The sequence below is a fragment of the Mesocricetus auratus genome, unplaced genomic scaffold (assembly GCF_017639785.1).
Source record: "Mesocricetus auratus isolate SY011 unplaced genomic scaffold, BCM_Maur_2.0 Super-Scaffold_100003, whole genome shotgun sequence".
Lineage (NCBI taxonomy): Eukaryota > Metazoa > Chordata > Mammalia > Rodentia > Cricetidae > Mesocricetus > Mesocricetus auratus.
This window is the reverse complement of record NW_024429188.1, coordinates 50,782,464-50,800,402: the sequence shown is the minus strand read 5'-3', so window position 1 is coordinate 50,800,402 and position 17,939 is coordinate 50,782,464. Positions and strand designations below refer to the sequence as shown.

At 36.9% G+C, this 17,939-nt stretch overlaps 1 protein-coding gene across 1 annotated transcript in view; it reads left to right on the top strand.

Annotated features, from left to right (window-relative positions):
- Window positions 1-17,939, top strand: part of Abcb7 (ATP binding cassette subfamily B member 7) — a 128,348-nt gene that overhangs the window by 43,489 nt on the left and 66,920 nt on the right. Inside the window, exons 2-3 of the mRNA XM_005086534.4 lie at window positions 11,699-11,776; window positions 13,695-13,781. Of these exons, the coding sequence (XP_005086591.1) occupies window positions 11,699-11,776; window positions 13,695-13,781 (165 nt within the window). The remainder of the gene's footprint in view (window positions 1-11,698; window positions 11,777-13,694; window positions 13,782-17,939) is intronic.

The following is a 17,939-nucleotide window of genomic DNA, read 5'->3' as shown; positions in this document are numbered from 1 at the left end:
ACCGCCGGGCTGGTTTTTTTTTTTTTTTTTTGAGACAGGGTTTCTCTGTGGCTTTGGAGGCTGTCCTGGAAGTAGCTCTTATAGACCAGGCTGGTCTCGAACTCACAGAGATCCACCTACTTCTGTCTCCTAAGTGCTGGGACTAAAGGCATGTGCCACCACCACAGGGCCATAAGCTATGTCTGAATTTTAAGCTGTATGCCCATGGAGGATGCAGCTTGTATGAGAGTAAGCACAAATCTCATACACTATTTTCATTATGTTCTCCTCTGGTTATTTTTTAGTTTTTTATTAGGCCCCAGAGTTCAGTAAAAGTTGATTCATATCTGACAGTTTTTGTAAGCTTAATTATCACCTTAAATAGTGAGAGGTGCCTTGTTATCAGAAAAATCAGCCTAGATGTTGCAAGATGACAATTACTAAATTCTAAATTCACTAGGTCCAGTAAATTGCTGATATTGCTAGTAGTGATAGTGTTAGGGATGGATATATTCAGTCTACTACTTATTGTCTGTATAGCCTTAAGCAAGCAGCCTGTGAGCCTGTGTTTCTTGTCTGTGAAATGGGGACACTAATAACAACAATAATAGGACCCTGCATTGTAGGGGTGTGAGAAGGAAATGATATAATGTAGTATTGTGCCTTGTGCTTGCCAAGTAGTATGTCTTTAAGGAATAGTGGTCATAGTTATTTCTACTAAAGTGATTATAGAATAGTTATTCCTAATAAACAATTTATATAATATAAACATACCTTAGCAAGCCAAGATCAAAATGATTCTTTGAAATGTAATAAATCAGTGGATTTGCTGTACTATTCTGCACTGAACTAGCAAGGATTTTAGGGTACATGATGGTAGTATCTCATCATAATGCTTATTTGCTATGACATTTCTGCATCTGTCTGTTTTAGGCTAAAAGCATAAGGACAGTGTGTTTTGAAATCATTGTTCTGTCCAATGTCTAAGACAAAACCCATTTTTATTTTATATTGCAAAAGTGCGTTCCACTTAACAGTTGTGGGAGCAATTTACAGCACTGTTTATTCTTTATATGAAATTTAGTTGTGTGTGTGAGATAGAGAGAGACAGACAGAGAGACAGAGACACAAGTAGAGACATACACAGAGAGAATATGCAAGTATATGGCAAGCATGTAGAAGTCAGAGTATAGCTTTTTGGAGTTGGTTCTCAACTTCTACCTCATTGAGGCAGGGTCTTATTTCTTTCACTGTACAGCATACTTTAGCTAGCCTGTGAGCTTCTGGACAATATCCTGTTGCTACCTCCTGTCTCATTGTAGGAGTGCTAAAATTACAGATGTGAGCTATGGCACCTGACTTTTTGCATGGGTTCAGGGGATCAAACTCAGGTCATTAGGCTTGCATTGCAAGTGCTTTTACCTGCTGAGCCATCTCCTTGGTCCAAGGTTTGTTTACTGTCAAAGCATTCTAAAGTGACTTGAAGGCTCTAGGTACTTCTTTTCAAGGCAGCTTTAAAAAAATCAGCTCTTAAAATGCTTCTAGGAGAGCTGTCAGATTTCTTCCTGGCATTATGTGAAAACAAGTATTCTAACTATTGTATGATTTATGGTCACCTTTTAGAATTTTTGAAGTGCAGTTGAAAAGAAGAGTTGATATTTTTAGAAGAAAAAAGTGACAGATTTTCAGGGCTTAAATAGACCCATGAAAAAACGAGAGGGAGTAAAATTAAGATATTTTTATATGTGTTTGTTTTGAGGGTGAATTTGCAATGTATTTTGAAAAAGCCCCCAATGTTTTTTTATTTGAGGAGCTGATTCAGTTTCTTTGGGTGATAGTACTTTTATCAGAAAAAGACAGTTACATTTTGTACAATTAGCTAGGAGGAGATAATGGAATAAGGGTTAGCACCTTTCTCGGGCTTGAGTGCCATTAGCAACACTAAACTATCAATTAAAAAGAAGAAAGAGAAATCAATGAACATATAAAAAGAGAAACAAAACATGGGTTAGCAAGGAGACAGAGAAGCTACCATTTTGAGGGGAGTTGCTATCAGAGTTGGTATTGAGGGATTGGTATCAGAAATTACATCAAAGACCTGATTTTTCCTATTTCTTTAGTAGAAACCAGCTTTTAGTATGCTAAAAGAGTATGTATGTATGTATAGATAGGCAAAAAGCAATTTAGAATTCTCAAAACCAAATATCTTTTTAAATTTTTTTTCTAATTCTAGTGCTAATCAGGAACTCATTAGGATCATTTGTAAGCCCTGAGCTTAGATTTGTGTTTATTTTGGTAGTATTTGTGTTTATATTGGTAGTGCCTTAGTTTCTACCAAAGGGATGCCTAATATCAGCCTTTTCTGGAATGCTTATAAAAAGAAGTGAGTTTTTGGGATATAACCTGTATAGTAAACCTTGAGAATGATCCATATAAATTAAAAATGCTTTCTTCTATGAATTTAGGCAAATTTTCAGGTAATTTAGTCATTAGTAGCAATCTGACACATTCATAGAAAGCAAAAGACATAAATGAGCATTTGTAGAAAAAAATATAACTAAACAAAGTGGTAGAACCAGCACTGATTGAAACTATCCAGCTATGGGAATGAGAGTAGAAATATTGCTTGAGAATTTTTTCCCAAGTAAACACCAAGAGTAAGGCTATCACATTACTCAAATTTGAAACGTAGTAGAAAATAAGTCCAGTTCTTCATTCTTTGACTTTTTTCACATTATTTCAGGATTCTAGTGAAGACAGAAAATGTGTGATAATGTCTCCATTCTGTAAGTCTTAGTTATGGTTTCTATCACTGTGAAGAGATACCATGACCATGGCAACTCTTCTTTTTTCCCTCAATATATGTTTTTATTTAAATTAGAAACATGCCTGCTTCACATGTCAATCCCAGCTCCCTCTCCCACACCTCTTCCCTTGTCCCTCTACTAACTCCCCCAGCCTCCCACCAAATCCCCCACATCATTCCCCAGGGAGGGTGAGGCACACCTTGGGGGGAATCTCCAGAGTCTGTCATTTCATCCAGGGCAGGACCTAGGCCCTTCCCCATGTGTCCAGGCTGAGAGAGCATCCCTCCATGGACCATGGCATCTCTTATAAAGGAAAATATTAACTGGGGTGGCTTACATTTTCATAGGTTTAATCCATTATCATCATGGTGTGACATGGTGGCATGCAGGCAGACATGGTGCTGGAGAAGTAGCTGAGTGTCCTACATCTCGGCTTGCAGGCAACAGGAAGTAGTCTATTTTACTATGTGGCTTGAGTATATATGAGACCTCAAAGCCCCCTTCCACAGTGACACACTTATTCTAATAAGACCATACCTACTCCAACAAGGCCACACCTTGGATAAACATAGTGGGGCTGGAAATCTTATGAGTAGTGTGAGATTTGATATGGAATTTCTGAAATTCTTGGGGTCTTAGCCTAGTGAAATAATTAATTGTTTAATGGACTCTCAGTAAATTCACTCAGTATGATCATTTGTGTTTGTTTGCTCCTTAGTTTCCTTCTTTAAAACAATAAGTTGGTTCTACTCTTGTACTATTTAGCCATTCTTTTCTTGTGTTTTTTCCTCCTGTGGTTCTGGCAAATTAACCAAGATCCTTGCACATACTAGGCAAGACAGCACAGTCCCACTGAGCCAGGTTACTGGTTTTAATGTACAAATGCTTTATAATTTGCTGTTAATCTACTAGCAAGCATTGTGGGGTCTTATACCATTAGCTAAAATGTAAGGAGCAGTGACTAATTTTCATATTGACAAAATCATATTACATAGGCAAATGACTTTATGCTAATGGGACCAAGGGGCAGCTTACTTCCCAGAAATTCGTCTAACCAAACATTCTAAATTCTGTGAAGAATCTTTGCTAAATAGGATTTTTGCTGATGTTATTTATGTTTCAAAAATATAAAAATTGGAAGATAAAAGGAAAAATACTTGAGGAAGAGATGGACTCTGTAAATATACTTACATGTTGGATTTTTGTGATGGTACTAGTATGCAGTACCTGCAGAGGCCAAAGAGTGTTGTGTGATGCTTTTCTCTTTAGGCTTTTTGTTGGGCCCACTACCTAGCTCCCACATAAATCACACACAGAGGCTTATTCTTAGTTATGGATTCCCTGCCTTAGCTTGGCTTGTTTCTAGCCAGCTTTTCTTAATGCAAATTACCCAGGCTACCTTTTGTCTCTGGGCTTTTTCCTTTTCTTACTTCTGTATATCTTATTTTCACTCTTAGTCCGTGGCTGGTTGGATGGCTGGCCCATGATAGCCTCCTCCCCTTGTTCTCTCGTTGCTCCTTTTTCCCTCTTTTTCTATTTAGTACTCTCTGCCTGCCAGCCCCTCCTATCCTGCCTTGCAATTGGGTATTCAGCTCTTTATTCATCAGGTGTTTTAGATAGACTAATAATCACAACTTCACAGACTTAAATGCAGCATAAATGAAGGCAACTTTACATCATTAAACAAATGTTCCTCGGCATAAACAAAAGTAACACACCTTAAAATAATATTCTATGACAAAAGAAGGGCATTGGATCCCCTGGAGCTGGAGTTACAGATGCATGTGAGCTGCCATGTGTGTTTCAGGAACTGAACCCCAGAGTCTTCTGAAAAATAGCCTGTGTTCTTAATCACTTAGCCATTTTCCCAACCCCAATAATCCCATATTGTGTATAGAAAATTTGCTAAGAGTAGATTTGAGGCACTCTGTCCACATACAAAAAGGTAACTGTGAGGAGCTAGCCTTGCTATTAATTAGCCTGCCTGTGATAATTATCTCCCAATTCATCATATTGTACATCTTAATAAGAGCACTGCACGACGCTGGGCATAGAAATTAGAGGGAGATTGGTTTGATTTGTGATTTGCATGTGATATTCTTCAATAAAATTAGCTTTACTATTGTTTTGTTGTTCTTATTTTCATGTAAGTATATGCTTTTTTATTGAAAAATTCATATATTATGATCACATTTTTCTTATCTCCCAGATCCTTCCCACCCATTCATTTCCATGCCCTTTCTTTTCTCTTAAAACACAAACTCTCTCTCTCTCTCTCTCTCTCTCTCTCTCTCTCTCTCTCTCTCTCTCTCTCTCTCTCTCTCTCTCTCTCTCTACCCAAAACCACAAAATTGGGAAAGCAGAATATTCAGACAAAAGACCAACAAGTCAAAAAATGCCCAAACAAAGCAATATAGTGTCAAAAGGCTATAGAAATACCATTGAGTTCATTTGTGTTGACTGACAACTCTTGGGCATGGGGCTTATCCTGAAGTATGGTTGCTATACCCAGTGAGACTCCATTGGAGAAAACTATTTTTTCCTTTGTAAAGCAGTTATCAGTTGCAGATAGCTTCTTCATTTGGGGAGGGGTTGTGTTCACCTCCCCCTCTCAACAGTGGGACTCCATCTTGCTTGAACCCATGTAGGACTGTGAGTGCTGCCACAGTCTGAGTTCTTATGTGCCTCAGACTAATAATTATTAAAACAGAAAATACAAACACTTGCTCTAGAATCATGGGTGGTGCTTTATTGGTGACTGTCCATAATTCTTAATGCTATGCTACCATTTTTCTATTTATTCATCAAGCAGTCTTGATTACCCAACCCAGTAAAAGTCCACTTTCCTTCATCTTTCATCTGAGAATTGTAATTACAAACTCTAGGAAGTCTACCTGCCCCTCTTCTTCCTCTCCCTCCCTCTTTTTTGCTCTATCCTCTCCCTTACTTTTCACTTCTAATTTCTCAGCAGTTGGAAAGAAAACCAGATTTTATGGCAGTCACACTTTTAATACTTCCAAGCTGATTAAATGTTTAATAGGTTTATATCACAGCCGTTTCTCTTTAAGAATGCACTGAGAGGTAAATTTAAATGTTTTATATTTTGATCATAGATGATTAATGATCAGATAATAACAGTATTCACACATGACTTATGAATATTGTTAACAATTACAAGCATCAAGAATACATAATTGTAAGCTTACTTTTGTTACTAAAGTTTAAGGAATGCAGAATATGTAAATGACTCAAATCCTTGATGGGCTGATAATAAACTGTTTTAATTTTTTTTTGATTTTGTGCTTTTTCTCCTTTATTTCTACAATGTTTAAAATCCAACTTAGGGCCTGTGTATGCCAGGCAGTTGGTTTATCATTGACCTACACAACCAACCCTGTAAATTTCTTTTACTATTAGTTAAATTTTCACGCATCATAAATAATGAACATGAATTGAATTATGAAGGTTAATTTATACAAAGATTGTAAACAATAATAATTAAATGCATATTGCTAGGATTACTTTTGCAAAGTTTGAATTTTACCTTAAAGAAGAACATAAATGTAACAAAAATAGATTTTGATTTTGTTAGGCTTTTCTCTTGGAGTTAGTTTTGTCTAGTAAGTCTTTGGTTTTAGTATTGTATTCATTTCATAAATCCTTACTGAACATCTACATAGAGCAAAGTATGTCTACTGATTCGTAGATGAATGCTGCTAGTGTCGGTGAGAGTATACAATGTGCTCAAATTACAGAGTCCCTAAAATTCAGTTCTTTCAGATGTTTTCTTTTTAAATATGGAATAAGCACAGGTATCCAGTGTATACATTTTAAACTTAGCTGTCTCCTAAAATGGACTGGCAGGTTGCCATTTTCTGCGTATTGAATTTCTTTGGTATTTGTGCATGTTTGTCAGTAGTATGTGATTTATTGCTTCCTTTAGTGTCCTGTAACACGAATTAATAAATGACCCAGAGTCTGATTGGGGTTCAATCTTCAAGATGAATATCCGAAAAACAAAGCAGCCTGCCACTAGCTCTCGCCTCTAGCTCAGGTTGAAAGGGTTGATCCACTCACGAGCTCTTCACCAAGTCTCAAACTGCTCCCTCTCAGTGTGGCTGGAGATATTGCTTCTGTCTTATATACTTCCCTAGTGTTGGGATTAAAGGTGTGAGTCTCTTTTAGACTGATTCACTCTTGTTTAGACCTGGGTGGCCTTGGACTCCCAGAGATCTGTCTATCTCTTAAAATCTTGAGTCCTAGGATTAAAGGTGTGTACCATCACCTCCCAGCTTCTCACTGCTGGGATTATAGGTGTGTGTCGCCACTGCCTGATCTTCTTAGCTTTAATGAAGCATAAATGCAGTGTCCAGTTTCCTGAGTTAGGAGCTTACAAGAAACAGGAAGATGGAATAAAGCTTGTATAAGGTCTGAACATGGAGAAGAACAGCGAGGAGAGCAGTGAAGTGCCAGAAGAGCATTGGGACAGTTAATTTTAATTGTTGGCCTAACACAACCTAGAATCACGTGGCACATGAGTCTCTTGGCCTTGTGGGTATTCCTGTGTGTAATTGTCTTAGTTAATTGATGTCGGAAGACCCAGTTCATTATTAGTGGTGTCATTCCCTAGGCATGAGGTACTGAACTGTGTAAGAGTGATGAATTTAAGCTTACAGTATGCGTGCATGAATTAATTTCCCTCTGCTCTTGACTGTGAATGTGTGTTGACTAGCTGTTTGAAGTTCCTGCCTTGATTTTCCAACAATGACAGACCATGACCTGAAACTGTGAACTGAAGTAAGCCCCTTTCTATTGAGGGCTACTTTTTTTACTTTATAAATTTAAATTTGAAGTAAGCTTGTTTTACATGTAATCCCAGTTCCCTCTCCCTCCCCTCCTCCCCTGCCCCCACCGATCCCCTATCCCATTCCCTTTCTGCTCCCCAGGGAGGGTGAGGCCTTCCATCGGGGAATCTTCAAAGTCTGTCATACCATTTGGAACAGGACCTAGACCCTCCCCCGTGTGTCTAGGCTGAGAGAGTATCCCTCTATGTGGAATGGGCTTCCAAAGCCCATTCGTGCACTAGGGATAAATACTGATCCACTGCCAGAGGCCCCATAGATCGTCCAGGCTTCCTAACTGACATCCACGTTCAGGGGCTCTGGGATCAGTCCTATACTGGTTTCCCAGCTATCAGTCTGGGATCCATGAGCTCCCCCTTGTTCAAGTCAGCTGTTTCTGTGGGTTTCTCCAGCCCATAGTTGCACTTTATCACAGTAACAGACATGAAACTGGAACAGACATTGAGGATGGATGGCTTGGTTACTGTGGTGAAACTGTTGGAGAGGATCTGGAATAAGAGGCTTGTCATGATAGTTTGCATATAGCTCTCTGCTATTTTCCTGATTCAGGGATACCACATATATCAGTTACTGATTCTTGAATTTCAGAGTCAACTTATTTTCTCAGTATTGTGTCTACTTTTATGCATATGCTAGTTTTTTGTTGTTGATTTGGATCTTTTGGCATTTTGCAGTATATAAATAACATTGGCATATAGTCCATTTACAGCTTTAGTAAAGCCCATAGCTTGCCTTTTGGGAGAGGCTGGACGTAAGAATCACTTTTATTCTCACTGAGTTGATGTGTATTTCAGATAGATGTTTGTCAATTTTAGGGATGTCCATATGGTGTTACCACGAAGAAATTTTTTCGTTTTATTAAGAATGTTTCCCCTCGGGGCTGGAGAGATGGCTCAGAGGTTAAGAGCACTGACTGCTCTTCCAGAGGTCCTGAGTTCAATTCCCAGCAACCACATGGTGGCTCACAACCATCTACAATTCAATCTGGTGCATGCCCTCTTCTGGCATGCAGACAAACTGTATCTGTAATAAATAAAAAAAAAGGTCTCCTTTTCCTCCTGTCCCGTTTTTATTTTTAATATTTTGTTTTTTAAATTAAATTATAATAACATGATTTTCTCCCTTTCCTCCCTCTAACTCCTTCCATGTATTCCTCCTTACTCTCAGAATCATAGCTTCGTTTTCTTTAGTTGTTGATATGTGTGTATGGGTGCACACATATGTGTGCATGCATGTGCTTGTGTGCTTGTGTGTCTGTGTGCGTGTGGACATGTATTTTTATATTCATAAATATATTAATACTATCTGTTCAGTCTGTTTAATGTTACAGTATGTATGCTTTCAGGGCTGACCACTTGGTATCATAAACAATTGGGTGCTCTTCCTGGAGAAATCTATTTCTGCCATTCCCAACATTCCTTAGTTGCCTATAATTCTTTATCTCTGCTTGGGGCCCTATGAGGTTTCTCCCTTCCATATTAGCATGTCTGTCGGTGTCTTCCTTGTTCAGGTGTTGGTTAGGTAGTGTTATTGAGGCTTCATGGGTGTAGCTTCCCTGAAAGTTCAGGGAGATGTATTCTCACTATAGATTTCCTGTTCCTCTGGATCTTAGAGTCTTTTTGCCATCTATTCCATAATGTTTTCCAAGCCTTAGATGCAAGAGTTGGGATTTAAATGTATCTGTTGTTGCTGGACACTCCATGATCAGTTGTTACCTGCATTTTGACCAGTTGTGGTTTTCTGTATTGATCTCCATCTGTTGCAAAGAGAAGCTTTTTTGGTAAGGTGTAAGAGATGCACTTATCTATGGATATTAAAATAAATATTTATAATTCAGTTAAGAATTTTGTTGGTTTAATAAAGTGATGATTATAGGTTCTCCTCCAAGATCTATGATCTCTCTAGCTTCAGGTAGTTGGCTAGGATTCCAGTACCAGGAATTATTTCCCTCTTGCTAAGCTGGGTTTGAGTCCAATTAGAAAGCTGTTTACCACCAAGATATGCACACCATCATTGCATTCTTAAGGTTTGTTATGCCTTGCTGGTCTGGTTGTGGAACATTGGAGTCATAGCTGGGTAGGACTATTGGTTGCTTCCCTACTTTAGTAGTTTGCATAGTACCAACTGGTACCATGAAAGCCAGTTCTAAGGAAAGACGCTTCCAGGTCAGATTAAGCTCAGATCCTCCAGGTTCTGTATCCAAACTGCAATAGGGGCTTCCCTTCAATCCATAGAAGGGAACCAAGGGCAGTTGCAATAGCCTGTAACATTTGGGCTAGTCTTAGACTAACCTGGCCAAGAATTCAAGACTGCCACCATCTTATTGGTCTTTTTTACCCCATTATTAACCCTTCTAATTACATGTTTTTGTATTTCATTATTTAATTTTTTTTCCTTTCCACCCCTCACCTGTGATTTCTTGTTTAATTATTTTTTACATTCCAATCTCAGTCCTTCTGCTCCCCCCATTCCTCCCGCCTCCCCTGGGAAGTCTTTAAGTCTGTCCCATCATCTCATTGAGGCAGGACCAAGGCACCTCTTCACCCCCACATTCCTGTGTATATAATACTGATTTTAAAATACATTGTTCTGTCTCCAAGTATCTGTGTAGTTTCTGTACTTTCTCATAATGCTAATTTCTAGTTTTAGTCCTCTATGTTCCGCTTATATACAAGAAACTGTTTCTTTTTATTTTTTGTTTAATCTAGCCACCTAGACTGCATGTTTTAAATGATGTCTTTAATACTGCCATTGAGAGGGATTTGATATTTCCTATGGCTTGGTGGTCATTGTTCCATTCAGTTAGATTATAAGCAATGTTTTCTTCCATATTTCATTTATTATTTATTTGCCATTGAGCCTTTTGAATGTGTGACTGAAATCTCTTTCTGTTGTTTGATTTCTGGTACTGAGGGGTTGGGAGCTTCTAGCAATGTCACAAGAAAACACAAGGAAACACATACACAGAGGTGGGGGGGGGAGACAATCTTAAGAGCCTGTTCAGGCATCATGCAAGCTGGAACAAAACAACTATTTACAGCATAAAAGTCTAGGGTTAAAAGAATTAAAATAAGACAAAATAAAATAGAAGATATTAAAATCTTGGTCATTATAATTCATAGTCAGCATGATGTGGCTTCTCCTGGATTGTCTTCTGTAGTGGTTTGTACAGGTGGGGGAGGTGACGAAAGATGCTAATCTCAGTAATTCAAACAAGTTAGATTTTTATGTATATATTAGGTTTTTCCATAATTCCCCAGATTGAGACCACTCACCTACTAGTTACAACTTATTTCTGGTGTTTTATAGATTGTTCTTTCTGCTAATTGAACTTTCTGTGACTAAGGCTTTGAAGGAGTGTGGAAGGCCCACCTACTTGTCACTAGTTGACTTCTGGCAGCATCTGTTGGTTGTGCAATGTTCAGCATCTCACTTTTCCCATTCCCCATGTAGCGCAAAGCAATGGGGAGGGAGGACGTCTTCTCAAGCTATTAACTCTAGGGTGTGTGAGGGAACATCTCAGCTTCAGACTTCTGTGTCTCACTTCTATATCTGTCTCCCCGATCTATATTCCAATGGCAATATCTCTAGTTATGTTATAGTATAGCTAACCCCTGGTTGTTTCTCTTTAGTCAAGTCCATCTCTCTGAAATTTTTTTTCTTGTGGAATCCATGACCAGGCGAAGAGAGTACCTGCCTGGCAGGTAACTCTAACTCTGCTCTGGCAATATGATGTAATTGGGCACTGGTTACTGTGTAAAAACAATTTAAAAAAGAAGCGATGTTGAAGACTTTGGGTGTTAAAAGCAAGGATTTTAAAAACAAGAACAATAGAGGAGATAGGATATGTAAAGAATATCTACTTGGATATCTTAATGAGTAACATAATTTATACACTATTCACATTTTTTGTGTTTTTTGGCATGTGTTAACCATCTCACTAACATTGACAATGGTTTTAATTTTATGTATGGTTTTGAGCAAAAGAATAATCTTAGAAATTTAAATAACCACTCAAACTCTATCCTCACTTTTTAATCTCTTCAATAGAATGCAGAGCCATTAAGAAATGCTACATGGCAGAGATGGGGAAAAGACAATTCAAGACAGTTACTAGATGCTTCAAAGGTAAGATTTTGCCAACATTTCTACATCTAGTAGAAAAAGTGTGCAAGCCCATGGAACATTTCCCAATTTCTGCTTCATATTTACTACATATTTTACATTTCCCAAATACTTTCCCTTTTCATGATTTTTTTCTAAATACTGGCAGAAGGTATGTTTCTACTAGGAATGCAAAAAGAAATCTTGGTATTTTTCTACCACTGCAGAAATCTGTCTGAATCCCTTGAGATCAATGCCAACTAGAGTAACATTTTCAGAAAGCTTTTATAAATGTAATGGCAGCTTGTTGACACTCAAATTTATCCTAATTCCTATCTGATACATGGAATGTTGCCATTTTTCAAGTGTGTAAAGTTCCTTTACCTTAGAAGATTTTCAGATAGCATATTGCCAGGGGATTTTAAGCTTGTTAGAGCCATTGGGATAAGTGATGCTAACTTTCAATATTGATGAGGGTTATTTTTCATTGTTAATTTATGTGAAAGATACCTTTCATAATTACCACTGCTTCAAAATAAGATATGTAAATTTATATGATAGAAAAAAACCAAAAAGCTAGGAGACCATCTACATCATGGGAACTTAATTTTTTCCTGTTTAATTACTATTTGCAATTTAGGCACGAAGCATTGTTCTAATTTATTCAGAGACTGTATAAATAAATTTATTTTCCACTATTAAATTGAATCTTTAAGTAGAAAATATGTTCAATCTTCTCATTGTCCAAGATACCACTTAATTTGTTTATATTTCAGTTTTCTGCTTTGTTGAAGACCTCACTATCTTGTGTGATATTCACCAGAACCCTTGCTAAAACTTGTTGCTTAGCCTTTTAGAGGAAAAAATGTCAGAAAAAGATGCTGTCAGAATAAAAATCACCTTTTGATGTTTTCCTCTTATAAAATGCTGTTAAGAGTGTTGATCTAAAAATCGATAGCACATTCATGACAATTACTTTTTATGTCTTACTGGTAACAATAAGAAGGCACTTTTGCTTTTTGTAATTCTATTTTTATTCCTTAGCTATTTGTGTTTGTAAAGAACTATGCCCTTGTTCATTAATTATTGATTGTTATGAATACTGCAAAACATCATTAAATCTGTGTACTTCATTTGGTGTTTTTAGTCATGAAGACTTTCAGCATTAGAAAATCTGAATGTTAAGCCTAATTGTTCTTATATTGTCAACTCTTACATTTTCCAAAATGATTTTATTTTATATAATTTCTGACTTTAGCAACAGCATTAACATATTTGAAAAATTTATACTAGATAAGATAATATATAAGGATACTTGGGAGAATATATGTAGCTTTTATTTTCTAAATGAATCCAGAAAACATTGAAGCCTATCTTGCCAATATATAAGATATCGTGGTGTGTACCATAGAAGAGAAAAGACCCAAAAGGTATTGTTCCTAATCTTAAGAAATTTACTATGAAGTAGAAAAAAATGTATGCAAAATATTATAGCATAAAATAGACTGACTATTAAGTTTAAAAATACTTTGTTTCTAAACATGTATATAAGGTACAATAATAAGATAAAGGATCAATTGTATAATTTTATTAATTATAAAAATGTATGTGAAAAAAACAAGTGCGATGTAAATCTTCAACTATATTAACCTTGTTTGCCTGCTTGCTTATAGCATTATAGTGAGTGACATTGAGGGAGTCAGGATAAATTAAGTAAAACTATAGTGTTAGGTAAGTCACTTAAACTAATTTCAAAAGCTATTTAGAAAAAGTAACATGAGTATTTGTTATATTTAAATATTTCTTGTACAAACTTAGCTATAATCTAATTCTGAAAGTGTTTTGCTTTACTGTGCCAGAGTAGGTGCAGTGCCTTTGAATGTATTTTAGGGATAGTTTAGATTAAGGCACCTGAAATTCTGCTTGGTATCTTTTTACCTAGGCTCTCCAGGCATGGCCACTGATAGAAAAGAGAACATGTTGGCATGGGCACGCAGGAGGAGGACTCCACACAGACCCAAAAGAAGGGGTAAGAATGAATACCAAGCCTTTCTATGTCAACTTTAAAAAATAATTTTAGAAGGAATGAGTGACAAGTGACTGGAAATTCTTAGTGATTATTGTACTTTAGTAGAAGGTATGTTTTTAAGATTATCATATTCTAATACCTTTTGATTGACTCATCTAATGATGCTTTCTAGTACTAACCCCCTACATAAATTGGTGAATATTATATAGATGAGATTTTCTTTGATTTATAACAAAAATTCATGATTGGCTAAATTAAAAAAATTATCCATCAACTTAAATGTTGTGTCGTGGTTGTTGTTATTGTTGATTTGGTTTGTTGGACAGAGTCTTATATGTATGTAAGACAAAGTCTTGTATGTATCTCTTTCAGGGTTTTCCTGTATCAATCTTTCAAGCACTGGTTTACAGGTTTATGATATGCTATTCTAAATGCTTTAATTCTCTAAAGGAGCATTTACTAACTTTGTTATATAACATAGCCTTATAAATAAGTAGGCAAATTAGGTTTAGCAATTATAATTTGTGTGTTAAGGTCAATGTTTTACAAGTATATACTTAAGTCTTAGAATATCAGCTAGCTTCATGGTAAATCTTCTATCTAGATGATCCAGCTCTTAATAATATTCTTTAACATTATCACTGCTATTATCATACAGACATGTTAATCAATAGAGACACTAAAATAAAAAGTTCTTTTTGGACTATACTTTCACTAAGTGAGTGAAAATGTCACCAGAGTACTGTTACATATTTCTCCATCTGGTTCTTTTTGGGGGCTTGCCTCAAACTAATCTTTCTCCCTTTTTTTCTCTCTGCCTCTTTTTTTTGGTTTTTATGAGACAGGGTTTCTCTGTATTGTTTTGGAGGCTATCGGTCCAGCCCGGCCTCGAACTCACAGAGATCCGCCTGCCTCTGCCTTCCGAGTGCTGGGATTAAAGGCGTGCTCCACCACCGCCCTGCTCTCTGCCTCTTTCTTCTTCTTTGTCTCTCCTTCCCGTTTTTTCCTTTTTCTCTCTTATTTTCTCATATAGACATGGTATTTCTAAGTAGCAATGAGTTAAGGAAACAAAACTTCATGCAGAAGTTCTCTATAAATTATAGGTGCTAGGTACATATGAGTTATTTTATTGATAGTGGATAATTGGTAAGAAAACTTTGTTTTCTTGATGTGTGCTGTTGCTCTGTACTTTTAGGTTACTCAAAGCACATTGTAGTCATATTTCCATTTTTGTATAGGTCACTAGCCCTCATGGTTGTCTTTGGAACTAACAAAGTATACTATGATAGAATTTTTTAAAAAAATCCAGCCAAGTAGTGATATTTGTTTATCCATGTGTTAATCTTTGGAATAATATTTGCCAGTTTTCAGGATCATCTGTCACTAAGGACTCTTAAGGATAGTTGTCAGTAATGCTCATGACCAAAAATATGTGGACTACTAATGGCCACTTCGCTTAAACTGCCACTAAACAATAATTTTATATATGTTGTATTATTTAAATGTTGAAGGTATTTTTTCATCTAATGATAAAATTTTGATATTGGTGCATTTAAAAATGACAGGATAAATTTTAGATAATTTCTTTTCCAATAAAATAGAACAAAGCAATCATAATCATAATACTTTATATTGCTCTTCACAGCTATTTTGCTTTGTATCTTTGTATAACTTGAACTTTATTGCTAAATTGAATTATAAAATAATAGGGCTTAGTGGTCAAATGGAAAAGAAAAAGAGACATAGTATGTAAGTATCATTGAGAGCCTCGGCTCTAGAGCCACACTGCCTTTGAATCCAGACTCCATCACTTCTTAATGGAATGACCTTAAACAAATTCCTGAAACTCTGGATGCTTCAGGTGCTTCTGGAAAATGGAGTTCATAAACATACTAGAAGGAATTGAAATGCAGTAATTCGACTCACCATGTTAAGGTTCTTAAATAGTGATCAGTGTATAGGAGGTGCTTAGTAAATATTAGGTATTGTTACAGTGTGAAATTATAAGGCCTTCTTCTGTTGCATTGCTTTGATTTATAAAGCATGAGTCTGGGCCAAGAAGATGGCTCAGCATGTACAGTTCCCTACTGTCAAGCCTGATATCTCCTGTGAGACAACACACAAACATTGTAATAAGAAATTTAATTTTTAAAATTTTTTTAAATTTCAATTAGAAACAAGGTTGCTTCACATGTCAATCCCAGGTCCCTCTCCCTTTCCCTCCCCTCCTCCCGCGCCCTCTCACCAACCCCCCCCCCCAGTACCCGCTCATTCCCCAGGGAGGGTGAGGCCCTCCATGGGGTGTCCATAGTCTGTCATTTCATCCAGGGCAGGGCCTAGACCCTTCCCCAAGACTCCAGGGTGAGAGTGCATCTCTCATTGTGGGATGGGCACCCAAAGTCCATTTGTATGCCAGGGATAAATACTGATCTACTACCCATGGCCCAATAGATTGCCTAAGCCTCCTCACTGACACCCACATTCAGGGGGCCCTGATCAGTCCCATGCTGGATTCCCAGCCATCAGTCTGAGATTTGAGAGGTAACCGTTGTCAGGTCAGCTGTTTCTGGGGGTTAAACCAGCCCAGTCTTAACCCCTTTGCTCATCAGTCCTCCCTGTCTGTCACTGGATTCCTTGAGTTCAGCTCAGTGTTTAGCTGTGGGAGTCTGCCTCTGCTTCCATCAGCTCTTGAATGAAGGTTTTGTTTCCCAGACTCTGGCAGTAAGATTGTAGGCTGGCACTCCCCAGATCTATGTCTAAAATCCATATATGAGAGAGTACATGCCATGTTTCTCTTTTTGTGATTGGGTTATCTCACTCAGGGTGGTTTCTTCTAGTGCCATCCATTTGCCTGCAAATTTCAGGATTCTATTTTTTTCCCCACTGAATAGTACTCCATTGTGTAAATGTACCACATTTTCTCTATCCATTCTTCAGTTGAGGGGCATCTTGGTTGCTTCCAAGTTCTGGCTATTACAAATAATGCTGCTACGAACATAGTAGAACAGACATCCTTATTGTATGAACGTGCATCTTTTGGATTTATGCCTACAAGTGGAATTGCTGGGTCTTGTGGTAGGCTTATTCCCATTTTTCTGATGAATTTCCATACTGATTTCCAAAGTGGCTGTAAAAGTTGGCACTCCCACCAGCAGTGGAGGAGTGTTCCCCTTTCTCCACATCCTCTCCAGCATAAACTGTCATTGGTGTTTTTGATTTTAGCCATTCTGACAGGAGTAAGATGGTATCTCAGACTTGTTTTGATTTGCATTTCCTTGATGGCTAGGGATGTTGAGCACTTTCTCAAGTGCCTCTCAGCCATTTTAGACTCCTCTATTGAGAATTCTCTATGTAGTTCTGTAGCCCACTTTTTAATTGGATCCTTTGGTGTTTTAGAGACTTGCTTCTTGAGTTCTTTGTAAATTTTAGAGATCAGCCCTCTGTCAGATGTGGGGTAAGAAATTTAATTTTAAAATGCTTATGTTATGTACTTTCTTTATGTCAAACTTTATGCTACAAATGGGAGATATAGTACTTAACAAGACAAAGTTCCTGATATGTAAAATTTAACTGTTCAGATGACAGAATATATAAACCAGAAATATTTACCAGCATTACAAATGATAGATTTCACAGTGAAACCAACTGAAACATATACCACTTGATTTTTTATTCATTTCCATTTGTATATTCTTTACTAATACTACCATTAACAATTACCATTTCAGAATATATTTAAATCTATCTCATGTGTCTGTCATAAAGGGTTTGTGAAAAAGGTCTGGTAGTTTCATTGTTTGAGAATTCTGCTTTTTAAAATAGATGAATTGTTTGTTTTATAATAGAATATTAAGATTTCTAAAAGATTTGAGATTTTTAAAAAGTGATTTATTATTTCTGTCTGAATATGTGTGAGTACATACAGGCATGCATATGTCATGGTACACGTGTGGCAGTCAGAAGATAACTTCATGGAGTGTGTTCTTTTCATTTTTATTTGGGTGTAGGAGATTTATCACAGATTTCCAGGCCTGTATTACATGCTAAATAATACTGCCAGCCAGGATTGGAGTCTTTATTTCTACATTTAAATATTTAGTTATAACTTTTTGTAGGAGAATCTGTTTGTTCTCTATGGTTTGCAGAATGATCTACAAT